We start from the raw sequence: 19280 nt of genomic DNA, 5'->3' as shown, positions 1-19280 counted from the left end.
ATAAACAATGTTTTTTTGACTTTCACAATATTTACATTATTATCGGAAAAGATTACCCACCATCTCACCACCTTTTTAGGATCTAAAGTAAAAGGTGACATTTCTTTCCTCAGTCAGTCAAATCTTGTCCCTAGAGAGAATTACTGCCAACAATTTGTTGTCTTTCTTTGTAGACTTCATAAAACATGTTTATGCAAATTATGCCCACATATATTTACCTAATTAGCACACATGCTAAAAACCATATGAAACATGAATTTAAGAATAAATTTATTAATTTATGAAGTAAATATACTATGACATTTAACTAAAATTCATGTAGTCTTTAAAACTACAAAACATTTTTTTCACACATTTTTATCCCCCAACACTGGGAGGAAGGCTCAGAGAAGTTGGCAGACAGTTTCCTGGTCCCACAGTCATTCAGGGGTGGAACAGAACTTGAACCAAGGTCTTCTGTTTCTGAATTCAATGCTGTTTCTACCGTGAAAAGTAATTCTTGAAGGTTATTTGGGAATGTTTATTTAAATAATGAAATTATTCTTTGTTTGACTTCAGCATGTCAATGCAGAATTCCTTTGAAACACTTAAATATTTTATTTGATAACAAACAATAACTGATCTTTATAAAGTGCTTATGATGAGATAGATTTTGAACCCAGGCCTTACTGCCTTCAAGGTCCCTATACTTAACCATTGTACTTTTCAGCAGTTAAAAAATATATGTGTGTGTGTACATGTATGTATATGTGTGTATACATATATATACACATATATACATGTGTATATATAGACACATATATACATATGCACATATCATATATATGAATATATGTATATATTACATGCAACATGTAATTTTAAATAAATGACTATTATGTGAAACAAAACAAGGTGTGAATTTGACATGAATTCTACTTTAAAGATGTTTGTGATGGGAAAGGGAAACAAGTGTGATGTGTAGACTGATATTTAGATAAATGCTTGAATGAGAACAAGAAAGGGAAAAAAACCTTCAAGCAAGACAAATAAGAAGGTTCATTAAATTGATTGAGAGAAAGAGAGAACAAGAACAGAGTCAGTGGGGAAGAGAGCGACCAGAGCTTTGGCCTTCTCCACTTCTTTTCTCTCCCCCGGTACCAGGGATTGAATTTAGGGGTACTTTAGGGGCACTCAGGGATTGAATTTAGGGGTACTTTAGGGGCACTCGGCCATTGAACCACATCCCCAGCCCATTTTGCATTTTATTTAGAGACAGGGTCTCACTGAGTTGCTTAGCACCTCGCCATTGGTGAGGCTGGCTTTGAACTTGTGAACCTCCTGCCTCAGCCTCCCCAGCGGCTGGGATTACAGGAGTGCGCCATCCTGGTCGGCCGGCCTTCTCGGGGACTCTCTAATCCAGACCGGGTCTCTTTTTTCTTGTCCTCTCCTAGGCTAAGAACTCAGATTCCTGAGCCCGTCACCTCTGCAGTCAGAGGGCAACCCTGGGCCAGCAGGAGCGCACGTGGAGACACGCGGAGGCTCTGTGAACAGCCCCACAGCCCTGAGCGGTGGGGCTGGATGGAGGGAGCCGGGATGCAAAAGCCAGGAAGAAATCCTCCCAGGGAGACTGGGCACCATTCCGTGGGCTTGGGGGTGGGGGCGGGGGCGGGGACCACTGGAGACCAGGGCAACAGCGGAGGGAGCATGGGCAGAGACCTGGGAAGCAGACCCCAGCGCGGGCCAGGGAGACCTCTCTGCCCTTGGGTGGAAGCATCATTAGGAAGGGGGTCTGAGTAGTCACCAGAGAGGGTCAGGAAGAGCTGGGATGGGTTTGTACATCAACCTCTCTCACTTCCTCTGGAGTCATTTGGATGTTTTCAAATTCTCCACCCTTGGCCTTCTTCCCCTCTCCCCAACAACAAATCTGGTCCACCGTGTATTGTGTTCGTGCGTATTTATGTGTATATATGCACCATTGACCCTAGGTGAGAATCAGCTGAAAACACAGGAAATTGCAATTACCTGGCTATTTTTGACCTACAAAACCAGGCTTTTTTGGGTGTGTGTGTGTGTGTGTGTGTGGTTCGACACAATTGGGTACACTAGAATAAAAACCCAGGTAGAATCCTTTAAACTAACGAATACGACTAATGATATGAGTTGACCATTGTTCCCAGTTCTGCAACTGTGCATCTTAACACTTTCTTTCCATCAGAGGCTCTATTCTGAGACAGGGAGGTATAAATGTTGACTAAGAGCCAGATGAAATTGAGGCGAGGACATGCCCTGGAGCTGGGTAATAATCTTGCCTCAAGGACTCTTAGCTGTCGAAAAGCCTGTCTCAATGCACTTCCTGCATCTCTGCCCCTCGCCCTATGGTCAGTTAGGCCAGCTTCCAGGAGGCGAGAACAATAGAGAGCCCCGGTCAAGGAGAGAAAAGGACCCAGCCGCTGCCCTGGGAGAGCTTGTCAGGAACTGGAACCCCCTGTCCAGACGCCCAGGCTTTCTCTTGCTGCATGCCCAGGCCCTGTCTGTCTTCTATCACCCTGAAGGCAGACACTCAGTGCCTTGAGCTGTGTCACTCGAGTTAGTCACTGGCCAACGTGGAATCCCGACAGATGGCTGCCATAGATTTGGGAGGACTGGCTGCATAATTCATGGGGCCCCATGCAAAATGAACATGTGGGCCCTTTGTTCAAAAATTCCTAAGGGTCTTGAGGCAGCAGCAGCAGAGCATTGTACCAAATGTGGCGCCTGTGTGCGTGTCATGCACTCACCAAGGCAGCCCTGGTGGGCGAGCGGCACAGGCCAGGGCCATCCATCATCTGGGCAGAGAAGGTTACAAGATATGGCTGTCGCCAGCCCTTTCAGTCCAGACCCTGCACACCTTGCTGTTTCCCACAGAGCTCACTGATGGCACAGCGGGAGACTGGGGCAGGAATTTTAACTGTGGCTGAAACAGGATTAAAGAAAAGAAGCTTTAGAACATAGTCTTTCTAGAGCCTGATAGATTCTTTCAAGATGATGCCTAAATTATTCAAATGATTTCACCCAAAAAGCTGGAAAACATCTAAATGAAAGCACCCCAGGTGTGAGTATGAGTTGGGGTCACAAGCAGGCAAAAAAGGTGATCCTAATTGTAACCATCTTTTTCTGCATCCAGAGTTCTGACCCCATGGGCCCTTACCTGGTTCTCCTCAGGGCATGAATGATGGGCCCACAAGGTGGGCTGCCCAGTCCTAGTGTGAATGACCAGAATCCCAGGGAGACAGCACTTTCTTCACATAAACCCTCACCCAACACTCTGAGTCACCCAGATATGCAGAATCTCTTGCAAGCAAAAAACTGCGTTGATTGAGGTTTTTAGAGCTGACCAAAGATCCACTCGCGAGTCAACTTTCTAAAAGGAATCGAGCGCCCCCTGCTGGGAATTTATTGGCATTGTCATTAAACTCTTCCAATGTACCAAAACATACTTTAGGGATTTAATCTTGCATAAAAACCAGTGACAACAATATGAGTCGTGTCGACGGAGTTCTATGACTTTGGTAATAGGTTGAACTTTTGAATGATTCATGTCTCCCAATTTCCTAATAAAAATTCTTTGGGTTCTCTGTCTCCATTATAGAGACAAATATTTGGAAATTCTGAGTGTTCTGATAGGATTTTCTTCCCATTTCAGAAAGAGGTATCCACAGAGTCTTGCTAGAGGAGGTGACATGGTACTGGGAGAGAGCACAGATTTTGAGATCCAACAGCCTACATTGGAATGCATTTGTGGTTTGAGTGACTTGAAATAAATAAGTCCTTTAACTTGAACAAGCCATTTAAGTCACATCTCCTGATCCAGAAGGACAATGATATCCACCTCACAAGTGAATTCAAGGGCTTAGAGATCCTCAGCACTTAGAGGTGCCAGATTAATCATGGCACCTGTGCTATGTGTGGGTCTAAGTTGGGCTTCAAAAAATGGGCAGCTCCTGGACTCAGAATCAGTCTGGAGAACACGGGTTGTATCTGTTGTCCTATGTTCAGCTCAGCAAATCCAGCCCTGGGTCATGAGGAGCATATGAGTCTCTTCAGAGCTATACAGCCATGCCCCAGGGTTCTGGCTTCATGAAACACCTTGCAATGCAAAATGGTCATGTCTACCACTAAGGGACAACTCAAGTCCTTCTATATCCACCTCCATCTAGCTGGTCCAAGCTATCATCATCTCCCACTTAAACCAATGCAAAGCTCTTTGTTTCCTGCCCAAATCCATCTTCCAGAGCGATACACACATATAGAAATGTGTATATACATGTATGTGTGTGTGTGTATTTCCTGTGTACTGGGAACTTAAACCAGGTCCTTGCACATGCTAGGCAAGCACTCTGCCCCTGAGCTGCATCCCCAACCCTTTTAAAAAATTTTTATTTTGAGACAGTGTCTAAAAAAGTTACCAAGACTGGCCTCAATCTTAAAATCATCCTGTTTTGGCCTCCAGAACAGCTGAGATCATAGGCATGTGTTACCATGTCCAGCTAGAGTGACTTATACTTTTTAAAAAATTTGATTGGGCCATTCACCCATCACGGGTTAAACTCTTTTGATGACTAAGGAAAAGTTTTAACAAGATCCTTGTCTCCTCAGTCACCTTTCTTGTGATGCCAGTCCCACTTCTGGACTTCATGGGACTTTTCTTTCTGTGTAATCAATTCTCACATCCTGACACTTCTCCTGTCTACCCTTACTCATCTGTTACGCACACTAGAAGGGTGCAAAGAATATCACATTTTTCAGCTGGGCTCGTGGCGTGTGCCTATAATCCCAGCTGCTCTGGAGGCTGAGACAGGAGAATCATGAATTCAAAGCCAGCCTCAGTAAAGGTGAGGTGCTAAGCAACTCAGTGAGACCCTGTCTCTAAATAGAATACAAAGTAGGGTTGGGGATGTAGCTCAGTGGTCAAGTGCCCTGAGTTCAATCCCCAGTATTAATATATATATATATATATATATAATTTTTCTATTTTCTTCAAAGCAAATAAATCTATTTGGTGCTACTTTGCTACACTGAGGATTTAGGAGACATTGTCAAGGGAAAGAGTGTGTCTTTCAGAGAGAAGGATGGCATGTTCCTTGTGCCCTCCAGTTTTATTGGGGCTCCAGAGAAGTTTCCAGAGAGTCCCTCCCAAGTTCACCTCTTGACTTTTGAGTGACATCAAACTTTTTGAGCCCCCCCCCCCGCCCCACCGCTGTACAGAACAACTGTAGGTCATTTTAACCCACACTGACCAGTTCTATTTGGAACTTGTTCTTACAGATTTTATGGTTACGGAGAATTATCCTTATCTCTCTGAGTTCTGGAATCTGGTCTGTGTAAGGATCACAAAAATCTCCCTACATCCCCCGGGGTAACTTGTGTTGTTCTTACAGGCATCTTAGGCCTGCATTTCTTCTGTAGATAACAGGTTGCTTGCTGAGGAATGTAATATTTTCTATAGAGTTAAGCCAGGCAGGGCTCTTGCTAAATTGCTTTTTTAATGAAAGCATGTGGTGGTCAGTATAGTGGGCCCGGTTTACAGAGTTACCCCCTTAACCTCATGTTCCCACAGCTCACCTCTGACTCCTATCTACCCCAACCAGCAAGGGGGCACACCTGGTGCTACTCCTGGCTTCAGACCCCCTTCCCTCCTACTCTCCCCTGCTTCCCAAACAAGATGTGGGGGTGTGTTCGAACATCTCTGCTTCCTGCTCTGCATAGGAAGCATAAAGGACTTGACCACTTCTTTGGAGAGAGGAAAAAATTCAGAAACTAAATTAGTATATTAAATTTATGTGCAAAGCTACCTATCATCAGGTCTCCCCTTGATTATAAATCAATATAAATATAAATCAGGTTCCCCTGGTCATACACTCCATACACTCAGCAGTGGGCACTGTTGGTACCCATTCCCCAGCTATTGTGTTGGCTGCCAGAAGACACCTTGCTCTATGTCCTCTAGAGAGGACAAAGAGTTATGCTGTTTCCTGGGGATGGCAGGAAGGGTGGAGCGAATGGCTGAGCATTCATATGATGAGTGCACTTGGCTTGTTTCCTCAATGTGGGGAAAACCTTGAGCTGAAACCACTTCTTTGCTCAGCATTTTTCCCACCTCCATCCTGCATTCTTCACATGGTCCTCCAGAGAGCACAACTTCACCTGCACAAGAAAGCCCACCTTAGGCTTTACCTCTAGGAATCCAAACAAAGTCACATCCTCTATTTCTCTTTCTTAGCATGTCACGATTTGAAATCACAAATTCGTCTGGCTATTGGTTTAATACTTATGTCTCCCCACTGAAGAAAATCTAGATCTAGAGTTGCAGAGGGTAGTTTATTGGGGAACTTATTGACAGAAGTGTGGTCCTAGCAACAGCAAGACCAGCTGGATTCCTACAATTCCAATCAGAAAGAGGCCTCATGCTTACAGGTTAGGACAGAAGTGACTTTGTCCTGGAGGGAATAGACCTGGTTTACCTTAGGATAATATCAGTCAGGTGCATGCCAGGAGCCAGGCGCTGGTTGTAAAGCTCCACACAGGACTCTGTTTTTTTTTTTTAAATCTATTTACAGTTTGCTGGGGAATGTGTGGGGAAGACCAGCTAAGGTTATTCAGTGGCAATCACCGTGGTTATGCTCAGGATGGCTCAGTCATGTCAAGCTGAATTCATACAACAAGCTGTTAACTGGGAAGCTGGCAGGAACCAGGTGCCTACATAGCCCTTTGACCTCCCTCTGCACCCATTTTCCTCTGGGTGTTTTGGTAAGCACAGTTGAAGAAAGCCACTCTATACCACAAGCTGGGCCTCTTGTGAGTCCATCATCCTCAAGCCAGTCCTGTATGGACAGACTCCAAAGCTCCAGTTGACAGAATCTGAGTGGCCCAAGCTTGGGTCACTGAATTCCTGATACAGTGAGCCACCCTTTTGATGCCACATTGCAGGTTACCACCTTGGATTATGTAATCATTCCTGGGTAGGGTGGCAATTTTAAGATCAGGGTCTTAAGCAGAAAAAACAAGCGCTGTCTTACAGGCCTCATAATCCATTTCAGATTCGGTCAAGACAGCTTTGTTTATCTGTTCCAAGGAAAGGCTTGGCTGGACTCATAATTCGCCAAATTCCTAGATGTTAGTATGTTAACTATTACCACAGAGAAGTTGGAGAAAAGGTATCATTTAATGAGAATGTGAAAGAACTGTGGCTTTCTGTGTACTTTCATTTTTTGAAAAGCTTAGTTTTCTCTTGGTATAAAATCTCTTCCCTATTATACTTCCCTTCCCTATGAGGTTGCATTTTTTCAGTTATTGAGGGAACTGGTGTCTTGAGAGGTCTTTCTTCTGAAGATAAGTGGCTTCTAGGTTGGGCTATGAATGGAGCAGACCAACCTGCTGTGTGGGTTGGTGGAGAGCTGCTAGGACCATGTTTCTGGTTGAAATCCTAAAAGCAACTCATTGTGATGTTCTTCTTCCTCTTAAAAGCTGGGTAAAGCGGGGCTCAGGATGTAGGTCAGTGACAGAGGGCTTGTCTAGCATGCATGATGAGGCCCCGGGGTTCAATCCCTAGCACCACACACACACACACACACACACACACACACACACAAGGACACACAAAAAAATGAAATGAAATTGGGTAAACAAAAAGGACAAGATGAGCTAATCCCAGGAGACAAACATATATCAATGTGTTTTGCAAATTATATCTTCTTTATAAAAATATATGGCTAAATACTGACTTTGTGGTGTTTTGGTTATATATGAAAGGGCTTTGAGAAAATAAGAAATGCCACTATTGGATAAAACTAGTGGCCTATCTAGCCAGATGGTTTCCAGTTGTACCAAAGGCAGCTATAGGAGAGCAGAGGTAATGATCAGATAACTTTTTAATCTGTAAATTTATTTATAGTTTGAAAATGGCATGGAAAATCCCAGGAATCTCAGTAATGAGTAAATAGCACGGCCTCTGTGGAGCATATGCGCCCACAGGCCCAAAGCTCAGAAGGCTTCTCAAGGTGGGGAACTACGAGAAGGCATGGATCCTATGTCTGGCTTCCTGTTTCTTTGCCTTTCCCTCTCATATTTTCAACCACTTAAGTCACAGTACATATGTAAGTAGTTTCAAAGTATTAAACTTTGATAGTAAAGCAAAACTGGAGTTAAAAGCAAATGTTTAACCAGTCATGCTCAAACACAAGTGAGTGAATGAAGAATTTAAGGTTTAAAGAGCCAAATATTCTGCATTCCTGAGAAATCTGTTTCCCATTCTGAATATTTTCTTTTTTTCTTTTTCTTTTTAATTGTTGATAGATCTTTATTTTACTTATTTATTAATATGTGGTGCTGAGAATCGAACCCAGTGCCTCACACATGCCAGGCAAGTGCGCTACCTCTGAGCCACAGCCACAGCCCCCATTCTGAATATTTTCACATTGCTCTTTGCTGCCTCACATTAAGAGGGTATACACTTTGTTGATTTATTACTCAAAGATCTGAATAAAGAGACTAAAAGAAAACATTTTATCTCTCTATATTTTTGAAAATCCATCCATGAGACAGGAGCCAAGAGTCAGTTTCCAACAGGGGGCACATTCTCATGGAGGTACTGCAAGGCCAGGTCTGTCCACTTCATTTCTTGTTCTTTCACGGATTCTGTGGTGCCACCGTTGTCTTGTTCAGGTTCAGGAAGTTCATTCTGAAAAGGTACAGTGACATTCAGAACAATACTCTGCATTAATATCTTAAAACTCAAGAGTACTTAGAATTAAAACCTATGAGTTCCTAGGAATGTGTGGCACAATTGCTAGGTATATTCTAAGGAAAGAGCCAAAATAAATAGATTGGAGGAAAACATCGGAAGCACTGCTCAAACGTGGCCCAGTCCATGGGAACAATGGAGGGAACAGCAGGCACCGGGACTCTGGCATTTGTGCAGGAGGCAGTGTGGCAAGGGGTGAGGGCAGAAGCTTCTAGAAGTCAACCAGGACCTAAGCCAGGATGCTACCATTTGCTGGGTTACCTGGGCAAGGTATTCAAACCTTCAGGGCCTTTGCTTCCTTTCTGGAAAATGGGAGGAAAAGGTCACCATAATGTCCTAGGACTTGGGTAAGTTAAATGAGATAATTTAGATCAAGTGCTCAGCACTGTTCAGGGCCTCCGGTGCTCCAGAGCCTTCGCTTGTATTATGAGTGGAAAGGACCACTGAAAGAGGAACACTAATCTTTTTTGGGAGGAGTATGTTTTAAAAGAACACTGGATTGGGCTGGGGATATAGCTCAGTTGGTAAAGTGCTTGCCTTGCATGCACAAGGCCCTGAGTTCAATCCCCAGCACCACACACACACACACACACACACACACACAAAGAATACTGATACTGGATTTGCTGGCATATTCTGTAAATATAGGAAATTATCCCCAAACTATGCTGTTCTGAACATCTTATGTTAAAATGATGGCAGAGGCAGTGATGAGGGACACTGAAAATGTAACAGGAGGCCTTGGTTCAGTCCCCAGTGACTCAGGAGGCTGAGGCAGGAGGATAGTAAGTTTGAGAACCAGCCTGAGCAACTCAGGGAGACCCTGTTTCAAATAAAAAATTAAAAGTGCTGGGGATGTGGCTCACTGGTAGAGTGCCCTGAGTTCAATCTCTCTCATTGCAAAAACAAAAGAAAAAATAACAAAAAATGCCTCACAGAGATCTCCCCCTAGTGGTGAAGTTGGGCAACATAAAACACAGAAAGACAACAGTGAGCCATGGTGGGGTAGGTTTAGAGAAAAATCTAGAATTACTTCCTTAGACTTTATAGTTAAATTTATAGAGGTCACTGATAACAATGTATTTCTTTTTCTTTTCCCCTCTTTGGTACCATGGGCATTTAACCACTGAGCCACATCCCCAGTTCTTTTAATTTCTTTAAGTCATAGTTTCGCCAAGTTTCTGAGGCTATTTTGAACTGTTGATCCTCTTGCCTCAGCTTCCCAAGTTTTTGGGATTACAGGCCATGTACCACTGCACCTGGAAACATATTTCTTTGTAATTACCTGAATTTACGCTGTTTTAGGGTCAGCAAACTATCATGTACTATTCACACTTAACAATTTCTTGCTGAATTCCAATTTGTAATGCATATGTTTTTCCTCCATTAAGATTACATTTGATATTTATTAAATATTTACTTATAATGTATACAAGTGTTTTGGAATCACATCCATCTTGCTCTACAAATATAAGACTGAGATTCAAACATACTTGCACAGATTGGAAAGTACGTAAGATTAAGAGACTAGATTAAGAATATTTGGCCCTACTAACTAATAGCTGACAAAGAATAAAAAGGTCCTTGGTCCTTGAAGTACTTAAGTCAGAGGCAGTTAATTCTGCTTAATTTCATCCCATCTGATACGCTTGTGTCTCCTTTGGTGACTATTGTCTCTGGTAATGAACACCAACACATAAAATTGCACAATTGCCTAGAAAACAGAAAGTATCGTAAAAACAGCCATCCATGATGGTACACTGGAAAAATGGCTGGAGCTATTTTGCAACTACTCCTATCAAAAGGTGGTGTTTATTTCCCTAATCCGGTACTTGGACTGGCCATGTGACTTGCTTTGGTCAGCAGAATGCAGCTGTGGAGCCTGTGGGTAAGTTCTTGGCCTAAGCTCTATAAGGCTCTGCAGTTCCCTCTGATGCTGCTCTTGGAACCTGAGTCTGAGGTATCTGGGCTGAATCATGAGAGACCAAGGCCCAGGTGCCCATCATCCAGGGACATCCTGCTAACTGCTGGATGTGTAAGACTGTCCTAGATTATTCAGTCTACTGGCTGTCAGTCTACTGGCTGACCGTGCAGCATAAGGAAGCCTAGCATTGATGAGCTGAGCTGGTGCAGCCAGAAGATCAGCCCAAATGAGTTTTAAAGCCATGAGATAAATAGTTGTTTTAAGTCACTAAATTTTGGGGTGATATGTTACGTAGCAAAAGCCAACTATACACACTGCTTTAGAATCACAGGACAAGGGGAAACATATCAATTAGCAACAGTGCAGGCTGTCACCTGCGAGATGGCAGGGAAATTTCCCTTTCCTTCATCCCTTTCACATAAGATGGTCCCCAAATCTTGTCATTAACAATTCCAAAATTTGAGAAGTCTCCAATATTTTCATGGTATACCAGGGACTAAATCCGGGGGCCAGCCTTTTAAAATATTTTATTCTGAGATAGGGTCTCACTAAATTGCTTCAATGGGCAATCTTTCTGCCTCAGTCTCCCAAAACAGCTAGGATTACAGGTGTGCTCCGTTGCACCTGGCTCTGCCATTTTCTCCACTCTGCTCCAGCCTGCCTCCCTTATTTATGTCACTGCAGTAGCTTCCTAATTGGTCTTGCCTGTCCTCTTCTTTGTATGGGGCCATCTCTAACAATGCGCTGTACTGATGTTCTGAAACTCAAATCTGAGCATGGCATGGAATGAAGACCATTCATTCCTAGGTCTCCACAGTGGAAGACTTCAGTGTGGCAAGAGATAATCTGTCAAAATTGATGTCCAGCTTTTCTGCCTACTTACATGACAAGTGTAGTCTCCACGCACCCTGCACGTCTAGCACGGAGTCTTTCAAGACTCTGGGCCTGCACACTTCTCTCCCCTCTGCTGCAGGGCCTTTGCCCACTCTCAGTAAAATTCTGTTCTTTCCTAATGATCCAGCTTAATCATGACAGCCCCTTTGACATCTTTCTGCTGCCTGCCAGGCAATCAGCCTTCTCTATGCTACACGGCTAGTCATGTGCCTACTTAGAACACTTATTACACTATTTACCTGCTGCCTCTCTAGCCCTCCCAGGGGTATGAACTATATCCTACATTCAGAGTCTTAGGGCACAGAGTAGGCACAAAGAAATGCTTGTTGAATGAATGAACGAACAAAATTTACAGGCCAGGATTTGGAGCTTTACAGACCAAGGTATGAAGTCCAACTTATCAGCTGCCAGATTCTGGACAAGTTCCCTTCTCTGATTCTACTCTTTCCTGCAAAATGAAGATGTTGTAAGAAGTTCCTTTCAGGGGAATTTTCCAGAGATCAGGAAAGGACAGTATTCTAGGAACTTATTGGCCTAAATGCAAATGAAGAAAAAGAAGAAAAGCCAAGTATCACCTGAATATTTTCCAGGGAACCTAGGGTAGGTATGTGTTCCAAGAACATGAGTTTCTCAAAATGTCAGCCGACTGACAAGCCCAAGGCAGGGAAGGAAGGAGCACCGTGCTGCGGCTCCTATTCCTGCCTCAGACCCTAAACTCTTAGCTTAGTTCACATCTGGCTTTGGTGTGGTGGACAAAGGATGGTCCAGAAAAATCTGGATTCCTGTTTTGGTATGACCCCTAACAGAGCAGGGCATGTCAGCTCTCTGAACCACATTTCTCCTCAAATAAAGAGTTGGGCTACGGTGTGGTGATGCATGCCTGCAATCCCAGCGACTCAGGAGGCTGAGACAGGAGGGATTGCAAGTCCAAGGCTAGCCTTAGAAATTTAATGAGACCCTAAGCAATTTTGCAAGACCCTGTTTTGAAATAAAATTTTTAAAAAAAGGGGCTGGGGATGTGACCCAGTGGTAAAATCCCTTTGGGTTCAATCCCCATTTTTTCCCAAACAATAATAACTACAATGAGTTGGGCTAGATACTCTCCAGAGGCTTTGAGAGTTGAGAGAATGCTGATTTTCTCTGTCCTACTAGTTAATTTTAATATCTCACTGTCGCTAAGTTTTGCCAGCTAACTTTAACCCATCATGCTCAGCGCACATCACAACCTACCAGTGGTATTGCAACATCTTCATAAGGCAGCTTGTCTTCTCGCCAAGCATCGTCAATCAAATCCAAGATCCTTCCATCTCTCTGGACCTCACTGTCCATTTTCCCGTAGCTTTGATTTTGTCAGATCTATAAACCAAAGAGATTATTTCTTCAACATGAAGACTGAGGCGCTGGTATAATTCAGTACTAGAATTCGTCAGGCTTTTTAGCCCGGACCTGTTTCTGGGCACGGCATCACCCCAAGAAATGCTCATTTTGTATGGATCAGGTGACAACTTATTTATAAGATCACGGTTCTTTCCCCACCTTAGCTGACAATTGTTTTATGGTGAATATAGGGCGGACATAGCCCAGTGTCCCAGAGTCTGGCAGGAGGCCAACACATCTCTAGAGAAAGCCCTTACATACAATGCACCCAAATATAGCTTTTCTTTAACTTTCACATTCATCTTTCCCTGTTCGTGATGCCTTTGACGAGTCCCTGATTCCTGCCTGCCACTCCTCTCAGCAGCTCTAGCTCTTCCTGCACTGTTTTTACACAAGTCCCTACCAGCCTTGGCTCAAACCCTGGCATTCTTGAGCACAGAGGCTAAATAAACATGAGTTAACAGTTAACACTGAGCTGGGCTCAGCAAAGTGACCAGCCAGAGGCCTGACAAAATTCCTCATAAGAACAATGAGGGTAGGTGAGTTTGAAAAGAAAAGTGCACCTAGGCTGAGTTCCTGGTGAATAACAGTGGTCAAACCCCATGATGCTCCAGTTTCTGCTTCCCTTTAGCATTCCTTATCTGATTCTTTTTTTTTTTTTTTGGTACTGGGGATTTAACCCAGTCGTGCTTTACCACTGAGTTATAACCCTAGCTCCTTTTTTTTTAGTTGTCAATGGATCTTTTGTTTCATTTATTTATATGTGGTGCTGAGGATCAAACCCAGGCTTCACACATGCCAGGTAAGTGCTCTACCACTGAGCCACAATTTCAGCCCATAACCCCAGCCCTTTTAATTTTTATACAGGGGTCTCACCGAGTTGCTTAGGGCTTCACTAAGTTCTCAGGCTGGACTCAAACTTGTGATCCTCTGCTTCCGCTTTCCTGAGTTGCTGGGATTATAGATGTGCACATCCGCAACTGTGCCTGGCCCAACTGACTCTTAATGCTGCACTCCCTTTGATTCCTGGATGGAGGGGTCAAGATGCTCCTTGACCATGGCTGATTCTTCATTTTTTTTCTCTGGAACAGTTGTGACCTAATAGGCCGGGGGAGGGGGGGGGTTGGGTAGTATTTCTAGGTTCCCTATTTCTAAGTCTGGGCCCTGCCTCCCTATCAAAGCCATCACCCTACTGTGCTCCCAGCTACAAAGTGTCAATCTTGAGATCCTGGAAACCCTTTGCACCAACAGCACCCTCAGGTACTCTTAGTTTCTGAGACTATGAACTCATGTGAAAAACAATCTTTTTAAAAAAATATTTATTTTTTTAATTTTAGTTTTAGGTGGACACAATATCTTTATTTTACATTTATGTGGTGCTGAGGATTGAACCCAGTGCCTTGTGCATGCTAGGCAAGTGCTCTATCACTGAGCCCCACCCCCAGCCCTACTCTTTGTGAGTAGAATTCAACTATGTCACACATATCTGTACTTCTCTCCAATAGTACAATTGTAAGATGGTTCTAATGCCTGGTAATAACTATACCCAAGTTAGGGTGGGGAAGGGTTTTTACTCTCAAGATAAGGATTCAGGTAAAATTCAAGCAAAAGATACCCTCTACTTCTGCCACCAGTGAACCAAATGAGATCTTAATACTTCTCAGAATTAACCCAGAGTCCCAAGTTTTCAATTCCACAAGTATTTCAACAAAACTGGCACAGGTGCATTAAAATGGGTTGGAAATCATAATCTAGAGCTTGTATATTTATATGTATACAAATCTCCTATATATTCCATATTTATTTTCTAATGCTCTAATCATTCACCTATTACTTTATCAAAAGAACAGAACTCTAAAGACGTATTATTTCAAAAGTCAGCCAAAGTGTTGTATTTTTTTGGTGCAATTTAAATTTTTATAGGTATCCTATATCTGGGATTATGGCATTTAATGGGTTAACCCACTACTACCCAGTGACTATTTCAATAGTAGCTGAGGGATCCTTTGTGTAGGAAATTTACAAACAGTCTCTACCTGTCAGCTTAGTTATCCTTTTGGAGTCTCTGTTCTATGAAAGCTCTCCCATTACCTAATCTACTCCTATGTCCTTTCTGCTTTGTACCCCGGGATCCCCTTCACACTTTCCTCTGCTGATCCTTCCTGGTCCAGCAGGAATATCACCTTTATTTAAATATCACCTTTATTTAAAATGTGTTCTCCAATCGCTCCAGCTTCAGCAGGGTTTCTGTCCTGAATGGGATCCATTAAAGAAGTCTTGTTCCAATGGGATCCATTAAAGAAGTCAGCTCCGTGGCCAAGTAGTTTCACCTCTTGATTGTTATGTCTGTTTCAAACAGATGATTCCCTAACAGATATTCCCACAATTTGGCCTCAATCCCTTTTCACCTGTTCCTCTTCATAACACCTCCAACCTTGTCACTATTTCCAGCTTCTGCACTTACCCCTACCCCCGCGCTCCGCCCTTCCATCTCTTCCAAATTCAACGCAGGCATAAGCTCTTTGGGGGTTAGGCCCATTTCCAGGGTCAGACACCAAAATGCTTTTGCCTTTAACCGGCTGGAAAAGCAGGAAGCAATAAACAGGCAATGCCCGGCTCACGGCAGCTGTCCCAAGCACTTGCCATTCCCAGTTTTCTGAACAAACTTTTATTACACATGTGAGTTTCAACGTCTGCCATAATACCCTCCGCCCCGTGTTTCCGGCTAACATCAGTGTAGAAATCATTTCCGAGGTTGCCTTCTTCAGGGGGCGTTCTCCAAACCTCAGGGTGAGCGGGGTGCCAGAACCTAGTTCTCCACTGGTCCCACAGATCCCTGGGCGCAATGCATGGTACCAATTGGGGAAATAGTCACACTGTTCAGACGTCTTTCCAAACATGCAATGGGAGCGTTCCCAGGAACAGGGGCTCACTTTGTCCTGCTCTGTGTTTTACATGATTGTAAACATGTATTTCTACGACCCAAACATGCAAAGCCTTTCCGTTTCTAGAATTGACCTTCGCAGGTTACCACCGTCCGTATGAGCGCGTAAAGCCGCCCACCACCGCCACCACCCCTTCCGGTCCGGGGACTGGATATACCAAATGTGGAAGCAAAAAGGGGGAGGCTAGCATCGCCACTGGAAGTCTCTTTCCACCCGACACAGCGTGCAGCAAGGAAAATGGCTCAAAGGGTGAATGAGGGCCTCGGCCTCGTCCACTGGGACTGAGGAAAAGTCCGAAGCTAAGGAACGAAGGCGTTCCTGCTTCTCCAAGTAACAGGCTGGGGACGCGACAATCCCTTACCGTAGGCGGGCCGCGGCAGCACCCTCCACTTCCAGACCACGCCCTCTGACCACGTGATCCACGAGCTCTTCTCTTAGATCCCCGGATGTGGGTGAACCCATTGCTGGCGCGGAGGGGAAGTCAGGAAGAAGACATTTTTTCAATTACAAGTGAGGAGGCAGTGGGCGGAACGAACGTACCGACGCCAAGGCTGGACGTAAGGTTGGCGGCGACGCACGTGCGCGCCTCCGGCCCGAGGTAACGGCGGGAAGGCTCGGGGGCGAGCTTCCTGAGGCCCTGTAACCGCTTGTGTGCACCGAGGGCCAGCGAGGGGCGGGCGACTCCTGGTCCGTAGGCGACGGCCACGCTGGGCGCCGTGGTGCCGCCGACCTCCCTACNATCTAGACGGGCCTGGCCCCGCGCGGTGCGCCGCTCGGTCCCGCCAGGTGCTGGGCCGGCGGGAGGGCCAGCACAGGGTGCGGGGTGGGAGAGCTGCTTCTAGGCCCCCTCGTCCCCATCAGAGCCAGCCCCTAAAGGGTCGGGGCCTGCTGCAACCCCATTGCCTAGGCTGCAGGCAGCGTCTAGCTAGATCTCTGGCTCTCTGGGGACTTTTTCCATTTACCGCAAGTGATATTGGCTCCTTTCTGATGGGGCTTTAAAGTTAATAATTTTTTAAAAAAAGAATGGAGTGGCTTAAGCGTAAATAATTAGTACAGAAGATGCGGAAATATGGCAGAATTGAAGAGCTTTGATACCTCCTTGCATACAAAATGAGGGATGGGAAAAAATGGTAAGGTTTAAAGGGCAGTTTCTTGATAAACCGTGAATCATGAAGATGCTTGAGGACAGTTAATATAGGCTCAGAATCTAGTTTTTCTTACATCCCTTACAGCATCAGGGGAGTAAAGATGAGTCTGATAGTCTAGCTTTCTTTTATAGTTGCATTATAGTACACTTATTTAAAAAAAATATATATATTTAGTTGTAGATGAACACATTTCCTTTATTTTTTTTATGTGGTTCTGAGGATTGAACTCAGTGCTTCTTCACATGTGTGAAGCAGGCGCTTTACCACTGAGCCACAGCCCCAGCTTGCATTACAATACACTTATTTACAGATTTTCCTGAGCCTTGTCTGATTACTTCTACCGACAACCTACCAACCCCCCCGCCAGGGTTGATACCAGGAGTGCTTTCCCACAGAACTACATATCCAGCCCTCCACTTTTTTTTTTGGTGGTGGTTGTTTGCTTTGTTTTGAGACAGGGTCTTGTTAAGTTGCCCCGGCTGGCATCCAACCTGGGATCCTCCTGCCTTAGCCTCCTGAATTCGCTGGAATCACTGCAAGGGACCACATTTTTTTTTTTTTAAATTGGTTGTTCAAAACATTACAAAGCTCTTGACATATCATATTTTCATACATTTGATTTCAAATGGGTTGTGAACTCCCATAAGGCACCACATTTTATGTCTTTAATAGAGCAGTATACGATGCCCTATATTTATAGTTAGATGCCCTGTATGTATACAGTTGCTTATATACTTTTGTTTTATTTTTATATGAAGAGGAGACCAAGGATCATCACTTCACATTGCCTTCAGATATTTACATTTATATTTAAGCTGTAGCTTAATGACACAATAAAGCGTATATTTCCTTATTTGGAATGAAGTACCATCTTTAGACTGATTTTTATCCTGAACTCCTTGCCTTTTGACTCTCATTATCAGTAATCAGTTTGATAAAAGAGACTGTGAAACTTAAGTGGGTTAGATAGTTATAAACATTCAGTCACAGTGTCCTTCACAAGATATGTAGATTCAAGTTTTAAAAATTGCTTGTAAAAATTGTACTGATGTCATTTTCTTCCTATTGAAAAGACCTTTGCTTAGTTGTCATTCCTGTCCTCATGCATGTTGTGGCAGGTGAGGACAACATCTGTGGTCCATTCTATCATAGCCAAGTTTCTCCTGCTTCCAGCTAGGTTTGAATTTTTTTTTTTCAATTTTTTAAAATCACCATAGTACTATCATTATACAAATTAGTGAACATTCTGTCAATATCCAGTCACGGGACAGATTTTCTCAAGTGGCCTGAAAGTGCTTTTACATTAGCTTGTTCTAAACAAAATCCATCTGCTGTGTTAGGGTTGATACAACCTTTACCTGGGCATGGTGGCACAGGCCTGTAATTCCAGCAGTTTGGGAGGCCTCTGAGGCAGGGGGGGATTGCAAGGTCAAAGCCAGCTTCAGCAATTTAGGGAGGCCCTAAGCAACTAAGGGAGACCCTGTCTCAAAAAATAAAGGGCTGGGGATGTGGCTCAGTAGTTAAGCACCCCGGGTTCAGTCCCTAGTTATAGAACAAAACAAAAACACCCTTTAAATCTTTCAATCTGCAGCAGTTTCTTCAGCTCCCTTTTTCCCCCTTACCATTTAAAATTTAACTGATTGTACCACATAATATTTTTTAATATGTAACTATTCCCTTTGTGTCCTCTCTGCCAGTGGTTAGATCTAGAATTGCACTGTTCAATGTTGTAGCCATCAGCTAGTTGTAACTATTTAAGTTTAATAAAATGAAACAGAAATTTGGCTTTCTAATTACATTACTCACATTTGTTAGTTTGTCTAGTGGTTTACTGTTTGGACTGTGCAGATATAAAATAATTCTATGATTTCAGAAAGTTCTGTTGAACCACTGTAATTAGAATCTTGATTAGATCCAACTTTGATTTTTTTTTTTTTTTTTTGATGGGGGCAGTGTAGGAACATTTCATATTATGAAAATTACTATCTTTTGCATTATCAGGGAGGCACAATAATGTCTGAGTTTTCTCCTCTTGTGATGTTAAGATTTGAGCTGTGTAGTGGGTTCTGGTATTGCAAGCCAAATCTATCCACCATGAAATTATCCAAGAGGCTGTCACTTAATTGGAAAATTCTTTCATTGATTTAGATTCCCTGAATCCATTATTGTATTAGGAGTGGCAAAGTGGTCATCTTCTAATTCTGTCATTCCCTCAAAATCTATTAGCTGGG

General features: G+C 43.6%; 2 protein-coding genes across 9 annotated transcripts in view; one reads left to right on the top strand and one right to left on the bottom strand.

Moving 5' to 3' along the window:
- Nucleotides 1–8517: 8517 nt before the first annotated feature.
- Nucleotides 8518–16400, bottom strand: Anapc13 (anaphase promoting complex subunit 13). Of its 4 annotated transcripts, none has more exons than XM_015487029.2 (3): nt 16263–16400; nt 12810–12935; nt 8518–8698 (listed from the first exon to the last, which is right to left on the bottom strand). In XM_015487029.2, exons 2-3 carry the CDS (start codon nt 12906–12908, stop codon nt 8573–8575), a joined length of 225 nt encoding a protein of 74 aa, XP_015342515.1. In that variant the 5' UTR covers nt 12909–12935; nt 16263–16400; the 3' UTR covers nt 8518–8572. The 4 variants fall into 4 exon arrangements, with proteins under 4 accessions (XP_015342515.1, XP_048650414.1, XP_015342516.1 ...); XM_048794457.1 differs by lacking the exon at nt 16263–16400 and adding an exon at nt 15421–15599; XM_015487030.2 differs by lacking the exon at nt 16263–16400 and adding an exon at nt 15157–15391.
- The window catches only part of Cep63 (centrosomal protein 63), a 52044-nt gene continuing 48814 nt past the window's right edge, over nt 16051–19280 (top strand). For 2 of the 5 annotated variants that reach the window (XM_015487026.2, XM_015487021.2), the window contains exon 1: nt 16348–16499. In XM_015487026.2, the coding sequence (XP_015342512.1) occupies nt 16348–16499 (152 nt within the window). Of the gene's footprint in view, nt 16688–19280 lie in introns of all 5 variants that reach the window. The other 3 variants (XM_015487024.2, XM_015487025.2, XM_015487027.2) reach the window with 3 other exon arrangements.

Source organism: Marmota marmota, unplaced genomic scaffold (assembly GCF_001458135.2).
Source record: "Marmota marmota marmota unplaced genomic scaffold, marMar, whole genome shotgun sequence".
Taxonomy (NCBI): Eukaryota; Metazoa; Chordata; class Mammalia; order Rodentia; family Sciuridae; genus Marmota; species Marmota marmota.
The sequence above is the reverse complement of the archived record's forward strand: the minus strand, read 5'-3'. Positions and strand labels throughout refer to the sequence as shown.